Raw genomic sequence first — 19,167 nt, 5'->3', positions numbered from 1 at the left:
GTTCAAGAGCAAACTGTCAGTTTGAGGACTAAGGTGGTCCTGACCCGAGTCATAGTATTTCATTATCCTCATATGCATGTGAAAGTTGGATAGTGAATAAGGAAGACTGTGGAAGAATTGATGCATTTGAGTTTTGATGTTAGAGAAGAATATTGAAAGTATCATGGACTGCCAGAAGAACAAACAAATTTTTGTTGGAAGAAATTCAGTTTGAATGCTCTTCTGAAGCCAGCGTGGCAAAACTTCATCTCTCATACATTCCACTTGTTATCATGAGGTACCAGTCCCTTGAGTGTCAGCAAAAAAGAGGAATACTGCTAATGTGATCAATTGACAACAGTGGCAGCAACTGAAACTCAGTCATAGCATACGAAGCCATAGGACCAAACTGTTTCATTTTGTTGCGTGTAGGGTCACTATTAGTTAGAACTGATTTGACAGTACCTAATAACAACAGTAATATTGTAGGTGGTAGTATTTTACAGATTTTCTTTTTAGAGCTCTGTTAGTGTGAAGGAGTACAACTGGCTTTTGGATGTTGATCTTATACCCTGCCATTTTGCTGAATCTTTCAATGAATTTCAGTAATTTTCTTTTTCAGTCTTCTCTGTATACAGTCATGTGATCCACAAATAGAATTTTTTTTTCCTTTGCCAGTTTGGATTCTTTTAATTTCTCTTTCTTGCCTGGTAGCTCTGGCTAAGCATTTCAGCACAGTATTGAATAGGAATGGTGATAAATTGACATCCTTAACTAGTTTCTATTAACAACCATATCTTTATGTATACATAATATTTGCTACTCCTTAGAGATACAGCTAATCTCAGGAAACATTCAAGATGAACCTGGAACACCTTTTTGTAATTGACAATAAGGAAGTACTCAAAGAAAGATGGTATAGATCAAAGTGACATGAACAAACTTGAAATGAAGTACTGGACAAATTTGGGGTTATCAAAATTAATAATGATAGTAACGGACTGTATCCCACTGAATATAACAAAGAATCTGTGGATCTATATTGTTGCATACATACGGCAATGGCAACTAATGAACGTTGAAATTATGACAGGATTACACCATCACTATTTGTTGTTGTTGTTAAGTGCCGTCGAGTCGGTTCCGACCCTTAGCAACCCTGTACAGGGTTTCCGAGGGTGTAAATCTTTACGGGAATACAAAGCCTCATCTTTCTCCTGCGGAGCAGCTGGTAGTTTCAAACCTCTGACCTTAAGGTTCGCAGCCCGATTCGTAACCACTATGCTACCAGAGCTCCCTAGAAGTCATCAAATAATTTATTCAGTGAAGACGGGTCAGTGGATTCTGCAACAAGTTAGTGAAAGTGTGATGAGAACATAGTCTTAGAGATACTATTTCACAAAATGCTTTCTAACAATAAAGAATCAGTACTTTGAATTTGAGAAATCTGACAGAGAACACTTAACCAAGGTATCAAAGTTAAGATTCTTGTTGTTAAGTGCCATCAAGTTAGTTCCAATTGTCAGTACCCCTGTATGGGGTTTCAGACTAGCAGCTGGTGAATATGAACCGCTGTCTTTGTGATCTAGTGCTTTACTCTATAGCACTACACCAGGACTCCAAAATTAAGATTACAAGCGATAAAACAATCTGACATTCATTACCTCCTGATAAGATACACTGAAAAGAACAGAACATCATTTCTCTGGTATTCCTGTTAAGATTCTATAGCCTGAATTTAATCATGGAGGAAACAGCAAACAAAACCAAGCATTCTAAAATCATAAATATACAGTATCTAAAAAAACAGGGTCTCTGTAAGTAGGAACTGACTTAACAACAACAACTCTGACTCACATGGGATCATGTGGCATACAAAACCTAGTTTTATTTAAAGTAAGGCATCTATTGTCCATGGTTGTTGTTAAGTGCTGTCGAATCGGTTCCAACCCATAGCGACCGTGTATAGGGTTTCCAAGGAGTGACTGGTGAGCTTAAACTACTGATCTTGTACTTTAAATGGCTTTGCAGTAGAGAAATTATCTTTGTAGTCATTACGATGCCTTGGTGTGGAACTTCCAGACTTCTCTTGATTTGTTTTGGCTAGTGGGGGCTGGTCCACATTTGAAAAGTCTACTGGAAGGCCAAAATAAACTAGGCTTAAGAGGCATGATTTATCTCACACAGTACTATCCCATAAAAGCCCAGAATACTAAGGCTCAGAGAGCTTCTTGGTTGACAGATGGAAGGTAACTTGCCATATATAAGATATGGCTGCTTTACACTGGGACTCTTCCCAGATCTTACTTATGAGTTAAGCCTGATTTATATCCTTTTACTATAGTGGTCAAAGATGAGGCTTTCTGCTCCCACAAAGATAGGAAAGCTCAGAAACCTTATACAGGGTTGCAGTAAGTTGGAACTGACTCAATGGCACTTAACAACAACAACCCTATAGTGGAGCCTGGTAGTCTGTGAGTTAAGTAAATTAAAGAGCCAAAGGATAGTGTCCTCTTTACCTGTGAAGTATGTTTTTGCTCTGAGTGGCTATGGCCAAGAGATAGTCCACATAGGCAAATGGTGTTAGAAAAGATGAAGAAGTGAGAAAGCAGCACTATTGTATACAGTGTGTAATGGCAGATTGGATCATTTTATTTTCAAAGGACAGTTTGGCAGTTGGTGATATTTCCTTGGGGGTCTGTAAATTAGATTTGAATCAGTTTTAGTTTTCTGATTTTGATGGTTGTACTCTGGTTATATAGGAGAATTTCCTGCTTTGGCATATCCTGTGTGCCTTACACTCAAATGATTTAGGGAGGAATATGTATGAGGGGCTTCAAAAAGTTTGTGGAAGATGGAATGAAAAGATAATGGAATTTTTATAGGAACTTTATGAAGCCCCCTTATGTATGTATGCATGTATATGCTCAAACACATACATTGTGTGTGTGTGTATATATGTATTAAGAGAGAGAATATGATAAAGCAAATGGAAAATTTTGAAATCAGAAAATCTTTTTTTCTTCATTTTGACAATTTTCAATACGTATTGTTTGTTGATACATACTTCATTTTATTTTTATTTTGTGAATTGGGTGAAGGTTTTAAAGAGCAAATCATGAGTTTTACTTTTTTTTTTTGCTCTCATTGATTATAGTACCCTCTATGTTACATCACTTCTCTGTGCTTCTTGTTTCTATACCTCCATCTTTCCTAACCTTTTTGGGTAAATACTCCCCTTTTCAACTCAAATGATTGATTATTCAAAGGTGTGCATACCTTATTAGTGTTATTGTTCCCATTATAGACCTGTCTATAGTGTGGCTGAAAATTGAGTCTCAGAAGTGAGTTCAGTTCCAAACCTTAAGGATAACGAAGGGCCATAGTCTTTGGGTTCATTCGTTTCTGTCTTACTAGTAAGCTTGGTCTCTTTTTCCACATTTCCTGAAAATTGGGAAATTTTTATGCAGGGTTTATTGCTTTTGATGTTAAGTGCCGTCAAGTCGTGTGTTCGATTCATAGTGACCCTGTATAGGGTTTCTGAGGAGCACCTGGTAGGTTTTAACTGCCGATTTTGCAGTTAGCAGTCTAATGCTTATCCTAGTGTCACACCAGGATTCCATAGTATTCTTGCAGAATTTATATCAAAATAAAGTTAAAAAATACAGTTGTAGACTGAATCATGAAAAAAGTTTCGTTTTTTTTCTTGTTATCTGAAAGCAACAATGTGACCTCTTGGAAAGCTTCATAATGATCAATTGTTTTAATCTCCAAATGTTTTATTTTGTGTGAATACTGAAGCTTCAAAGGTTTGAAGAACAAAGATGTCAGTTTGAGGACTAAAATGTGCCTAACCCAAGCCATGGTATTTTCAATAACCTCATAGCATGCAAAAGCTGGACAGGGAATAAGGAAGACTGTAGAAGAATTGATGCTTTTGAATTATGGTGTTGGAGGAGAATATTGAAAATGCCATGGGTTGCCAAAAGAAAAAACAGGTTTGTGTTGGAAGAAGTGCAGCCAGAGTGCTCCTTGGAGGCCAGGATGGCCAGACTTCATCTCTCATACTTCGGACATATTGTCAGGAGGGACCAGTCACTGGAGAAGGATGTTTGGTAAGGTGGAGGGTCAGAGACGACCCCTAGTGAGATGGATTGGCAAAGTGGCAGCATCAATGGGCTCAAGTGTGGCAACAGTTGTGAGGACCGGACAGTGTTTCGTTCTTCTGTGCACAGGGTCACTATGGGTCGGTACCGACTCGATGGCACCTAACAACAAAAACTGAAGCATCAGCCTGTGTGAAGCCCTTCTTCCTTCTTGTAATGTAAATTCCATAAGGTTTAGCATATCATTCATAGTTTTACATTTTTCCTCCACTAATTAGAACACTGTGTTCCTGTATTATAAAAATATCTGATATCTTAACATGTATTGGAAGTCCTGGTGTGGTGTGCTGTAGGATAAGCGCTGGACTGCAAGTCCATTTGAACCATAAGGTCTGCAGTTCAAACTCAACTGCTGCTCCTTTGAAACTTTCTGAAAGGTCACTGTGAGTCAGAAGTGACTCAGTGACACTTAACACCAAACAACATGTATTGAATATGCATTGCATGTCAAGCACTGTTTATACAATCTTTATAATAATCCTATGAGAAGATCCATTCTATTTCATATAGAAAATAAGGAAATATAGGGATTAACTACTAGGCTTACTAGTAATTGCTTGACCTGGAATTTTGATTAAATTTGTGTTCCTAATCACTTTTCCTTAGTTCCTTTAAATAAATATTTGCTGAGTAAAGTAAATAAACAAATGAACCATGAAATATAAACTAACTTCATTGTAATGAGTGTAATATTTCAGCAGTTTGGAAGCTGAGCCGTTCCTTAAGGACTAAGATATTTTACTGATGAGATGTACATGTGTGTTAGTTCTTTCTTATGGTGGTATAAGTTGGTAGAAGGTCTCCATCTATTGGTTTTTATTGAGTAAAAGTTTGCGTATACATACATCTAGTTATTTTTATATACACAGGTAGTACCCCACTTACAAGGAGCTCTGGTAGCTTAGTGGGTACAAATCGGGCTGTGAACCACAAGGTCAGTAGTAGTTCGAAACTACCAGCTGTTCCTCGGGAGAAAGTTGAGGCTTTCTGCTTCCGTAAGGATTTACAGCCTCGAAAACCCTGTACAGAGTCGCTATGAGTCGGAACCGACTCCACGGCACATGATGACAACAAACCCCACTTACAATGAATGTTAGTTATGGTGAATCACTCTGTGGCTGTTTGTTGGTTTTGTTTTTTTGTACAGCCTGCCATTAGTAATAATGTGATTATATACAGTGTTACAGCACATAAATTTCTAATGTCATTGTTTTCAGATTTTGTGAGAATCACCATCATCAGCTCAAGGTTGATTCCTATGAGGTGCAAGTCAAGTATACCTTCACTTTTCAACGTTTTTTTATCAATTCTGACATCACCTGTCTCTCCCACACCACATTCTACTTCTCATTTGGATTGAACAGTTTGTTGCAGTGATCACAAAGAACTCTAAGACCATACTTAACACTTGGGTTTATTAGGGAAGTAACAGGTTTTAACTTTGATTCAGTATCAGAAAACATATAGTGAAAGTCTCTCTTTTTCAGTAAAAATCATTTCTTTCACCTTCTGTCAGTTACGCAGTGCTCCCCTTGACTTCTTGAGGACAGGCTCCTCTCTACCCCTTTTTGACAGGCCTTCTGTCTTGATGTTTGACTTCTACTTGGGATTGTCCTCTGCCCTGCTCAGTCAGGTGCATCCAAGCTTTTTTTTACATCAATAAATGTACAGAGGCATTCTCCTCCACCATTAAGTCTTGGTTGGACCTAAGGCAGTTAGCTTTCTTGTCCCATGGGTTGGCAAGGTAGCTACTTCAGTCTCCTGATTTTAGTAGTGCTGTTTCTATCACACTTGCTACTGATCTCACCCTGTCATGGCATCTCCAGTGTTAAAGGTCTCTGACTCCTGTCCTAATAGGTTGTTAGTATAGGAACTTTGGGTCAAAAAATGCAGTCCTCTTTTGGCTTCTTTCTTCTGCTCTGGGATTGAGTCGCTTTATAAGCTTAGCAGGATGGCCAAACTGACCGATCTACTTGCAGAGTCCACACAACTTGTTTTCGTGGTCCATGGTATGGTGCTATAGAATCAGCTCTGGACTGAGAACAAGGTCGGAAATTCAAACCCACCAGATGATCTTCGTAAATCCTCTACAGGGTAACTATGAATCTGAACTGACTTGTAGGTACTTCACAACAAGAACAACCTCCACTAAGGTTCCATGTATTTTATTTGCATTATTAGCAAGCTCTACTACTTTTGTTGTTGTTAAATGCTGACAAATTTGTCCCAACTCATAGCGATCCTGTGTAGGGTTTCCAAGGCGTTGCTGGTGGATTTGAATTTCCAACCTTGTGGTTTTAAACCGACCTTGAACCCCATGGCATTATCCTGCAGAGACTCACCAGGACTCCTCCACTTTCTTTGTTGTTTTTGTTGTTACTAAATGCCATTGAGTTGATTCCGACCCATGGCAACCCTATGTAGGGTCCCTGAGGAGTGGCTGGTAAGCTGAACCGCTGATTCTGCGGTTCAAGCCAACTTTGCAGTCTGGCAGGCACATTAACCCACAGCGCTACGCCAGGACTCCCCACTCCCTTTAGTGGGCCAGAAGTACCTTATTTACATAATCGCACCCAGGACATGATTATCAAACTATGGATAACATTATGAAAGATGGTAATTCCAGAACACTCTGTTGTGCTCGTAACGAATCTGTACATAGATCAAAGGGCAATTATTTGAACAGTATAAGGAATACGGAATAGTTTAAAAAATAAGGTTAGGTGAGTGTCAGGGTTGTATCCTTTCACCATATTCTTGAGGGTCCTTTTGTTTTTCTCTTACCCTTTGCTTTACCAGTCATGAAGTCTTTCTCCAAGAACTGCTCCTTCTTGATGACATGTTCAACGTACGAGACACAAAGACTCAACAGTCCTACTTCTAAGCATTCTGGCTGTAAGTCTTCCAAAAAACTGGATTATATGCACAAGAATGTGGTATCAGGATTAAAGTTAGAGTGATTAGCAAATTGTGATAGGCAGTTGACATAACCGTGCTTGTTGGAAGCCAAGAGGATTTAAAGTATGTACTGATGAAAATCAAAGACTAAAGGCTTCAACATGGATTACACTTCATTGTAAAGAAAATGAAAATCTTCACAACTGGATTAATAAATAATAGCAAGGTAAATGGAGAAAAAATTAAGTTGCCAAGGAGTTCAGTTTGCTTGTATTCTTATCTCAACACTCATGGACACCACAGCCAAGAAATCCAATGATCTATTGCATTGGGCAGTCTGCTGCAGAAGACCTTTTTTAGAATGGTGTTAAAAGCGAAGATGTCATTTTGAAAGGCCTGGTGGAAACCATGGTATTATAAGTCACCTCATATGCATTGCAAAAGGTTTACAATGAATGAAGAAAATGAAAGTAAAATGGATGCCTTTGAATTACAGTGTGGGCGAAGAATATGTATACCATGGACTAAAAGAAGAATGAACCAATCTATCATGGAAGAAGTACAGCCAGAATGCGTAGAAGCAGGGCTGGTGAGTCTTTGTCTCTTGTGCTTTGGACATGTCATCAGGTGGAATCAGTTCCTTGAGAAAGACATGATGATTGGTAGAGAGTCAGAGTAAAATAGAAGGACCCTCAAGAATATGGATTGACATATTAGCTGCTACAATGCACTCAGACATTTCCATGATAGTGAAGGTGGCACAGGATAAGATCGCTATGAATTGGAATGACTCAATGGCATCTAATAGTGGCTATATGGATTTATAGTGCTTTGGTGTGTTATCTTTCACTGATTTTGCCGGCAAGCTTCTCCAAGTGAGTTATATTGGTGGTGGTTGTTTTTGTTAAGTGTTGTTGAGTCGGTTCTGACTCATAGCGACCTTGTATAAGGTTTCTAAGGATCAGTTGATGGGTTTGAACTGCCACTCTTGTGATTAGCAGTTCAGTGCTTATCCTACAGTACTATACCAGAAGTCCTATATATTGGTGGTCTCAATCAGTATCTCGGAACATTTGTTTTTGGAAATTGATTATTGTAAAATATATGTGGAAATGCTAAACCCCTAGAATAGACAAAATAATATTGAAGTACAAAGACATTATGTTGAGTGAAATAAGTCAAATGCAGAACATATATTGTGTAATACTACTTTTATAAAAGATATGAAAAGACCAATGTATGAAGTACAAAGTTCATTAGTGGTTACAGGGGTGGAGTGTAAGGTGGAAGAGGGGCTTAACGGTGATGGAAATACTACATTAATTAAAAGTAGGGTTGCATATCTGAGTGTTGTAATTGCTGTCAAGAAATTGTACACTTATAAAAAGTTGAATTGGCAAATGTTGTATGATAGCTATGTTTACAGTAATAGCAACAAAAGCACTCACTGTGAAGATGTGCACAGCCATAAACATCGACAAACTTGAAGTTGGTTACACTCATGGCTTCCCTGTATAGGACTTCTGAGGCTGTAAATCTCTATGGGATCAGAACCCTCATCTATTGCCCATGGAGCAGCTGGTAGTTTTCTAACTTCTGGCCTTACTTTCTTGGACTGGAAGTTTAGGTTCATGATTTCATGGGGCATCCCATTAATTGGCCTAATAACATATTTAGTACTTTTCTGTTCTACTTCCTAATTCTGTGCATCGTGCCTCGGGTCTTACAAGCTTGCAAGTGACCATCCAAGGCTCAACAATTGGATTCTTTTCCTCCAACAGAGGAATGAGGAGAGGCATGAATAGGAGGAGGGTATGGAATATGTTCCTTGGAAACCCTTTACAGGGCTGTGAGTGGAAACTGACTTAATGGCACTTGACAATGGAATGTGTGGCTAATTGCTTCCTTTGCCATGAGACCAGTTGAACTGGATTGTGGCTGGCTGCTATTACTGATGTGGTGCTGTGGATTAATAACACTGGACTGCAAGGTCGGCGGTTCAAGCTCACCAGCCCCTCCACAGATACTCCCTACAGGGTCACAACCAGTCGATGGCACTTTAAAACAACAACCATTACTGAACATTTTGACTAAATATTCCACAGACGAAATCTGATCAAAAGAGAAAATTCTCATGGACTATAAATAGATCCGTTATGGAAGAGATATAGCCAGAGTGCTCCTAGGAGGCCATGATGGCCAAACTTCATCTCTCATACTTTGGACATATTGTCAGGAGGGACCAGTCGCTAGAGAAGGATACCGTGTTTGGGTAAGGTGGAGGGTCAGAGAAAAAGAGGAAGACCCCCATCGAGATGGACTGGCCAAGTTGCATCGATGGACTCAAGCATGGCAACAGTAGTGAGGTTGGCCCAGGATCGGGCAATGTTTGATTCTGCTGTGTATAAGGTCACTGTGGGTCGGTACCGACTTGATGGTGCCTAACAGCAACAACAACAAATCTTCTGGAGCCATGGAGGATAGATGAACCCCCATAATTATTGCCCTGAGATAATCTTTAAACCTTAAAACAAAAATATTCCCTGAAGTTTCTTAAAACCAAGCTATAGTTTAGCTTAATTAGTAAAAATATCTTCCTTGAGCATTGTGCTCTTTTAACAACTATGGATGGGATCAAGTTGACAACAGCAACTTCAAAGACAAAATAGGAACAATAGGAGTAGTCTATTTATTTTAATGATGGGAGAAAATCAGCTCAAAGAAAAATAGTGAGAGTGATTACACAATTCAAAGGAAATAATGGCACTGAATTGCAGATGTACAAAGTGCTGACTTGGTGTATATTTTGCTGTATATAGCCTCAACAATAACAAAGTAATAATAATAAAAGAAATCCTGGAGCACAGTTTTTCAGTGACACAAGTAGGGTTACCATGAATTAGTATCAACACAACAGTAACTAGTACTGACTAGTATGTAATGTTAGCCTTAGAAATAACTCATAATTCTTCATTTTTAAATTACTTGCACAAAAATATTTGATAAAGATTGAATAGACAGACCTACATCTAAATACAGCTATGTATCTGAGAGAGATATTATTCTTAAGATGACAAAATTATACCCCTGAAGTATAAGCTAATAATTATGTATGGTGGAATCGCTTAGGATTCATGGTGACCCTGTATAGGGTTTCCAAGACTGTAAATTTGTATGGGATAAGAAAGCGTCATTCATATCTCTCCTGACGGAGTGGCTGGTAGTTTTGAACTACTAGCTTTGAGATTAGCAGCCCAACTCGTAACCCACTACGCTAGCAGGTCTCCTTAACAACCATGTATATCCTGTTGTATTATGATCTTCCAACCTCTATATTTTTTACATTAGAGACTATCTTTCTGAACATCAGTTTGTTGTTGTTTTTGTCTTATTGTACATTTTCCTATTACAGACCCAGATGTATTATGAATAGTGTTGCAGTGAACATGGGTGTGCTTGTATCTATTTGTGTCATTGCTCTCATTTTTTGAAGACATATACCAAGTAGAAGAGTTGATGGGTTTTGTTGTATTTCTATTTCTAGCGTTTTGAAGAAGTCCCATACAGTGGTTGCACCATTTTACTGTCCACCAACAGTGTAGAATGGTCACAATCTCTCCACTCCCTTATCAACATTTGTTATTTTGTTTGTTTGTTTGTTTTTCTTTTCTGTTGTATAGCATGGTTCAGGAAGGGTTCATGTGCCTCCAGAAGAAGGGGTGGTATGACTAGCACCCAATTCTAGGCAGACCCACTGGCTGTTGGGTTGGTGATGGTGGAATTGGCTATACTTCTGGTTGTCAGGAAGGAATGGAAACAAAGTTTGTTTGCTGTCATATTATATTGTAATAAAAATGACTTGTAATAGGTGAATGGTTAAGTAAATCCCTGCTGTGGCACTGTAGATTAATGCGCAGGACTTCAAAGTTGATTTGAACTGCAAGGTCGGTGGTTCAAGTTTACCAGCCACTCCTCGGAAATCCTATACAGGGTCACTGTGGGCCGGAATCACCTCGATGGCACATGACAACAACATGTAATGAAACACTAACTTTCAAAAAATATTCAAAACATTCTGTAGGTAGGGCTATAAATGGACTGCAAAATATATTGATAATAAGAACAGCATTATGGATGAGTAACATTAACAGGAACACAGATGCAGAAATGTATATATACTTTCTAAATATGTTTGAATGTCTCTGACAGTATATATAAGAAATGAATAATATTTATTGCCTCTTTGAAAAGAAAGTTGGTGACTTAGGGCAAGTGTAAAAAGACAAGTTTTTGTTGTATAACTTTTATAATTTTGAACTGGGCTGCTGGGGACCATACCTGCTACTCTAAAGAGTGAGTGAAGGCACAAGACTTGTTAAGAGGGGCCGTGATCTGGATTCTTGGTAAATAGCATTAATGCATAGGAGGGTGATGCTTCCAGGTATCTTTAAATTGATCAGTACATCAGGATTGTAGCCTTTGAGAAGGGATCTGATGTAGTAGATGAGTTTGATATTGTCACTTGATGATAATGAGGCTAATTAGAAGATCAGATATTAAGGAAGGAAGTGATGGGAACAGATTTATGTTATGTTAGAAGTAATAGTATGTTACAGCATTCGAATAGAATAATACTCTTGTTAAGTGTAATCAGTTCCGACTTACAGCGTCCATAGTATTCATTTAGTTACATATGGCTAGTGACTACCATGTTGGACATTTTAGATAAAAGACAATCACTTCCAGGACCATCAATAAGACACTCAAGGACTAAGTAAAGCTGAGTGCCTATGGCAGGTACTGGCTTGAATGTGCCTTTGGACAGTCACAGACTGACTAAAAGAGCTTTGTAACACTTGCTGGAGCAGAGCAGAGGCCAGGGGACCAACTACATGGCTGAGAGACCAAAGACCGGAGTGCGGTGTGCCTTCAAGATAACAAACAAAAGGCCTTCCTGATTTGAGAACTGGTGTGTGTCTTGAGCATTTTTGATCCTAAATTTCACCGTGTTCACTTCCCTAATAAACCCCATGATCAATTAATCCCTTTCTTCCTAAGAAATTTTATACTCTTCCTCATCCAGAGCAAAGAAAAATGAAAAAAAAATCAAAGATGCATGTAAACAATTGGTCCAAAGGACAAATGGATCACAAGAAAGTGAAAAGGACTGAAAATATTTACTGATGAAGATCAAAGAGCACAGCCTTTAGTATGGATTGCATCTCCATGTAAAGCAAAAATTCCTCACCACTGGACCACTAAACAACATTCTTATCAACGGAGAAAAGATTTAAGTTTTCAAGGACTTTATTCTTCTTGAATCAACTATCAACACTCCTACTCAGAGTGACTCAGTATAAGGTTTCCAAGGAGCAGCTGACAGTCGATTGTTGATCCTACAGTGCTACACCAGGAGCCTTTATTTCTAGGAGTACTTATTAAATACCCTTGATGAAATGAAAAATAATTTGAGATTATTTTGTATAAGCAAAATAAGCTTGCATTTAAATCTAATTTTTTTTCTCATTTTTTTACTTAGTCTACAAATAAGAAACCTCGAAAATCTCCAGGAGAGAAGAGCAGAATTGAAACTAGCATTAGAGGAACAGGCCGTGGAAGAGCTAATGGGCACCCACAGCAAAATGGTGAAGGGGAACCTGTTACATTATTTGAGGTGGTGAAACTGGGGAAAAGCGCAATGCAGGTAAGTTTTGGTTAATTTTCTGTTGTGAATTGCGTGATCGTTTACCTGGGAGATCTTTGATTTTACACTCATAGTTTCACTGCAATGCTTATAATCTCCATGCAACACCATTCAACAGTATTTACTTCTATTTCCTCTGGGTTTTTGGGGGGGCTGCGGAATGATGTACACCAAAGCACTCAGGAATATATAATAATTTAAACAACCAAAGGGCAGCTTGCCTCCTGGCCTGCAGGTAAGATTTTAGTGATTTTATTTCATATACAAAATGATAAAAGCCAGTAATCGATGAGGAACCAATTAGTATATATATTGAAATTTTATATACTCTCATTGATTATTGATTGGTTTTTGTAAAGAATGTCAGAAAAACTGTTTTGCTAGAGGCATTTTAAAAATTGATTTAATAGTGTATATATTTAAAATTTTGATTTTATTATCCATTACACATGGGTATTATAGACTACATTAAAGACAGAAAAGGTATAGTCAATTAGCTATAAATAACCACAATTACATAATCACTTTGTCATTCCTTTTGCAGACCTTTAGATTTTTTTTAAGTTTTAAAACTCATTCATTATTTATGTTTATTTCTCTACATATTTGTACATTATAAAATGCTATAGGTAGAACTTTTTAGTTAAAGAATGTTTTTAAGTCTGCTTATGGATAAATATTACATCCGCTCCAAAAAATTGTATCAGTTTATCTTTCTTTGGATATCTACCAGATTACCCACATTTCCTCTTAATTGTGATATCGATAACCCTGGGGTTGCCGAGAAACTGTTCAGCCTTTAATAACTGATTGAAAAGTTGGCAGTTCATACCTACCCATAGGTTCCTTGAAAGAAAGGCCTAATAAGCTGCTTCCCATAGAGTGTAATTCTTCTCTGCACACATGGAGTAGCATGAGTTGGAATAGACTTGATTGCAAACTAGTGGTGGGTGGAACCAATTGAGTATTTTATAGTTGCTTGCTGCTTTTTTTATATTTTGTGTTTAATATAGAATATTTTTAAGGTAACTTATGACACAGTTTCTTTTAGAATTTTAAGCAGATAACTTTTCATTAAATTACTGTAAATTTTTGTTTATTTTATTAACCTACAAAATTATGTAATATTTTTTTCAATCACCTTTATGCATGTTTGTCTTTTTCCTATGAATTTACTTCTATGAATTTACCATAAATCATTTGTATAATATTCTATAGTATGGCTGGGCTGTGGTTTATTTTACTAATTATCATTTGGACTGTTTTCAGTTTCTTTCAACTAAAACCAGTACTTCTGTATGTAAATAACCTTACATATACACGTGTGAAATGTACATGTGAAAGTATTTTTTAAAAATAAATTCCTGAAAATGATTTCTGGACAAAGAGATTGTACATTTAAAAAATGCATGAGGGTACCATTGAAGATATGACGTAGTATTTTCACTATTTATCACATACATTCTCATTTTAAACATTTTGAGTAACAATGGGTAAAATATTTTAAAAGATAATGTAAGCAGCTACCACTGAATTTGAAAACAAACTATTATTTATCTGGTCTGGATAGAAGAAAATCTGCAAAGTAATGAACAGTATTGGTTTGGGGTACAAAAGTGTAGGTACTGTAGCTAAGAGTTTGACTCTTGTGTCTTAAATGACCAAAAGTGAACCATGAAGAATAGGATAATAGAGTTAGGATTATTGCCTGAAGCTAATGGGTAATATGAGTCTCAGGGTGAAAAAGGTGCTGATAACTACTGCACAGGTTAATGCTTATGTTTAGAGAGAACTTCTCAGGTTGTCCTGGGATCTTCCAATTTATGGTTACTGTACAAATGTAGAGAGTTTTTTAATGCTCAGAAAGGTTTTAATTTGGATAATAGCTTACTATAACCACAGTTAAAACTAATCAAGGCTGAAGAAAGGGAAGATACAGAAATAGTCCTCATAAACCTGATGTAAATTGCAATATCAGTTGACTTGATTAGTATCTGGGTCTGTAAAATTCCCTAACATTTATCTTACAGCAGAAATTCTAAACTCACATATGATCTGGTATGCAGTTGAGTTCCCAAGATAAACAAAATACAAAATTTAGGATGCTAGAAAGAATGAAAGAAGAAATTCCATCTAATATAAAGAGAGAGAATAAATTAAAAAAAAAAAAATGTAAATACTAGAAAGGACCAGTCCTAAAAATTGAAAATAAATCACTGAAAGAAAAAATTCAGTAAATTAGTTGTGCCAATGGACAAAGCTTGCTTGGGTGCCATCAAAGGAAAAATTAACTAGTTTTCATCTGCCATTCATTTAGAATGTTACCAAGAGAAATAAAGAGGTACAGCAGTGTAAAAGAGCATTTAAGACAATTTGGGATGGATTGAAGGGTTCCAAAATATGCCACGGGAAGATATCAGAATCGATTATGTGTAGACTTTGAAGAGATCATGTTAGAGAAATTTCTCTATAACTCATTATATCCAAAATATATTCTGAAGAGTGAGCGAAATAAATAAAAATAATCACTTATCTATAAATGTTGTTGTTGTTACTAAGTGGTGTCGAGTCCATTGTGATTCATAATGACCCTGTATGGGGTTTCCAAGGCTGTAAATCTTTGCGGGAGCAAAAAGTCTTAATATTTCTCCCAGGTAAAATTTTAACTGTCGGGCTCAAATTGCAGACCTTGTGGTTCACAGTCCAGTGGTTATCTTACAGAGCCACAACACTCCTGTATCTGTAGATGTTGTTGTTGCTGAGTGCCATTGAGTTGCTTCCAACTCATAGTGACCTATGTTGCATTTCCAAGGAGTGGATGCTGAGTTTGAACTGCCGACCTTTTAGTTCAAACTGACCATGAGGTCATTGCTTATCCTACAGTGCCACACCAGGACTTCTTTTTTTTTTTTATTGTTTTATTGAGAATCATGTGATAGTTTACGCAGGAGAACATTAGCTTTACATTCATCCTATAGTATATCATTAAATTGCCATGGTTACACTCTCCTCCATGCATCCTCAACGAACTAAAAGGGTATACCCTTCAAGCCTTCCCCATTGTCATCAGCACACAGCCCCTCTCCCTCTCTGGGTCTAGAGTTCCTAGCCATTCCATCTCTCGATGTAATCGTCTCTGCCTCCATCTATGGTGTCACTGCTTTTGGACTGCAAAGTCAACCACTCCCCTCCTTTTGCTACAAAATATCTACCTTTACATTTCCAACTCTCACAGTCAGTCCTGCTAACAATTACTCATTGTAGTGCCACATGAGTGCCATCCCCATCTCCTTTTATCAGCCTTGCCCAGACAGATTGGATACTACTCAGTAGAGATTCTACTTTCCTCTGTGCCCTCTGGATCTAGACTCCCTCTTGAAAGCTTATAAGCCAATCACTTTTTGCCTTTGTAGCCCCTCTCCAACCATTTTGGGTAGCCAGTGTCCAAGTTGCCTATTCCTGTCTACTCTGTACGGAGGGGTAGGGATGATCCTCGCTGTATATAGTGCTGTTATGAACATTGGGGTGTATAAGGACTTCATATATTCTTTCGTTCTGTCTGTCTGTCTGTCTGTCTGTCTGTCTGTCTGTCTGTCTGTCTGTCTATCTATCTATCTATCTATCTATCTATCTATCTATCTATCTTTGTTGTTGTTAAGTGCTGTCGAGTCGATTCCAACTTCTAACAACTCTGTATAGGGTTTGCAAGGCGCAACTGGTGGGTTTGAACTGCCGACTTTGTGGTTCGCAGTCCAATGCTGATCCTGCAGCGTCATACAATAATTCTCTAATTACAGAATACAGAGAATCAAAAGAAAACATCTGAAAATCCGCATCCTGTTCTCTGACCACACTGCATGTTGAAATGCATAATAAAATAAATTACAGTGTACTTTGAATTATAAAAATCAGAAATGATTGAGATTTCCAAGGATTTCAGTTTACTTGTATCCAGAATCAATGCCTATGGAAGCAGCAGTCAAGAACTCAAATAATGTATTGTGTTGGATAAGTCTGCTGCAAAAGACCTTTTTAAAGTTTTAAAGAGTATGTATATCACTTTGATGACTAAGGTGAGTCCAATCAAGCCCAGATATTTTAAGTCAGCTCTTACACATGTGAAACTATACAATGAATATAGAAGAATGGAAAAGAATTGATGCTTTTGAAGTATGTTGTTATTGAAGAAGAACATTGAATAGATGAGGGGGGCTTTAAAAAGTCATGAAAAAATTCCATTATCTTTTTAATTCTCTTCCCCATGGACTTTTTGCCGTACCCTCATACTACCAGAAAAACAAACAGTCAGTTAGAAGATGTACAACTGTAATGCTCTTTTAAGTGAAGATGGTGAGACTTGCCTTATGACTTACGACATGTTATCAGGAGGGACCAGTTCAGTGAAAAGAACATCAAGCTTGGTAAAGTAGATCACTGAAAAATAGGAAAGCCCACAACAAGATGGGTTGACACAGTTGTTGTTGGTAGGTGCCATTGAGTCAGTACCGACTCAGCGACCTTATGCACAGCAGAATGAAACAGTTCCCGATCCTGGGCCAACCTCACAATTGTTGCCATACTTGATCCCATTGATGTTGCCACTTTGTTCATCTCACTGGGAGCTTCCTTTTTCTCTGACCCTCCACCTTACCAAACATGATATCCTTCTCCAGCAATTGGTCCCTCCTGACAGGATGTCCGATGTATAAGAAACGAAGTTTGACCATCCTGGCCTCTAAGGAGCACTCTTTGTCTGCACTTCTTCCAACACATATCTGTTGATTCTTTTGACAGCCCTTGGCACTTCAGTTTTCTCCTCCAACACCATAACTCAAATGCATCAATTCTTCTATGGTCTTCCTTATTCACTGTCCAGTTTCACATGCATATGAGGTTATTGAAAATACCATGGCTTGCGTCAGATGCACCTTAGTCCTCAAGCTTCTTCAACACTTTAAAAAAGGTTTTGTGCAGCAGATTTTCCTAATGCGATATTTGTCATTTGATATCTTGGCTGCTGCCTCCGTGAGTGTCGATGGTTGATCCAAGAAGAATGAATTCCTTGACAACTTCAATCTTTTCTCCGTTGATAAGAATGTTGTTTATTGGTCCAGTGGTGAGGATTTTTGTTTTCTTTACATTGAGATGCAGTCCATGCCGAAGGCTGTCTTTTTTGTTCATAAGTAAATATTTTCAGTCCTGTTCACTTTAAGCAATAAGGTTGTACCATCTGTTGACACAGTAGCTGCCGTAATTGACTTAAACATAGGAACGATTGTGAAGATGGTGTATGACTGGGTAGTATTATATTCTGTTATACATAGAGTCTTAATGGCAACTAAGAACGACATAAAAATTTAATTTTTCTTAACTCATGTGTTAAAGAGAAAATAAAGAGTGGAGTCAACAATATTGAGACTACAAATGTTAGTTAAAATTATACGTAACAAAATTTGTTGGAGCCAGTCAAAGCACTACTTAAATAAGTACAGTCTTAAGTACATAAAGGAAAAATAGCAATCCTAAAGAAATTAGGGAGAAAGGGATAATCAAAGAAAATAATTCAATAGTATAAATAATGGTAGAGATGTTGAACTATATCAAAATATTAGTAATACATTTTTTTAAACTTTTTATTGAGAACTGAGTAAAGGTTTACAGAGCCCATTATCCGTTTTACGTTAAAAAAATCATATACTTTTATTTCATTACAATAATTGCAATCCTTCCATTTAACAATAGTTAACAGTATTCTCTCTTTTAACATTACATTTCGTTCTTTGTTTTCTGGTCCTTCATCTTTCTTCTACTGTCCTCCCTCATATATATTGCCTGCCCTGTCACCCATGTTAACATGTGTCTTCTGTTCAGTCCGTGAATAATTTCCACTTCTTCTTCATAGTAATACATTTTTAAGAATGCTACAACGCATAAGCACCTTAGAAGGGAAGTTGTGTGATCTGCTTCCAACAAATAACAGCTTTGATAACCCTATGATGTAGTTCTACTGTGCACATATGGAAGAAAACAACAATAATACAGTATGGCATTATGTTAGGAGTGCAAGTACAGTTTAACATTAGAAAATATTTTTGTTTAATATGTCAAATAATAAAATTAAAAAATCGAAACCAGTGGCCATCTAATCAATTACATTTTATATAATGCAGACTAGAGTTGTACTCCATTGGGTTTTCAATGATGTGATCGTTTGTAAGCAGATTGCCAGACGTTTCTTCCAAAGTATATTTGGTTATGTTTGTTTAGCACTTACCTGTTTATGCAGCGCATAGACCAAAAGATATAGGAGGATAAAAAGATGAATTGATAAGATGTGTAGGGAAAAGCCATATGATAAAGTATCATTGATATTTATGTTAAGCAAAAACTCTTGATAAACTGAGAACAAGAAGGAACTAA

General features: G+C 37.4%; 1 protein-coding gene across 2 annotated transcripts in view; it reads left to right on the top strand.

The window, feature by feature from the left end:
* The window catches only part of STAG1 (stromal antigen 1), a 469,676-nt gene that overhangs the window by 27,129 nt on the left and 423,380 nt on the right, over nt 1–19,167 (top strand). For both annotated transcript variants that reach the window (XM_006846604.1, XM_006846603.1), the window contains exon 3: nt 12,583–12,747. In XM_006846604.1, coding sequence (XP_006846667.1) covers nt 12,583–12,747 — 165 coding nt within the window. The remainder of the gene's footprint in view (nt 1–12,582; nt 12,748–19,167) is intronic.

Source organism: Chrysochloris asiatica, unplaced genomic scaffold (assembly GCF_000296735.1).
Source record: "Chrysochloris asiatica unplaced genomic scaffold, ChrAsi1.0 scaffold00028, whole genome shotgun sequence".
Classification (NCBI taxonomy): Eukaryota; Metazoa; Chordata; class Mammalia; order Afrosoricida; family Chrysochloridae; genus Chrysochloris; species Chrysochloris asiatica.
This window is presented reverse-complemented; position numbering and strand designations above follow the sequence as displayed.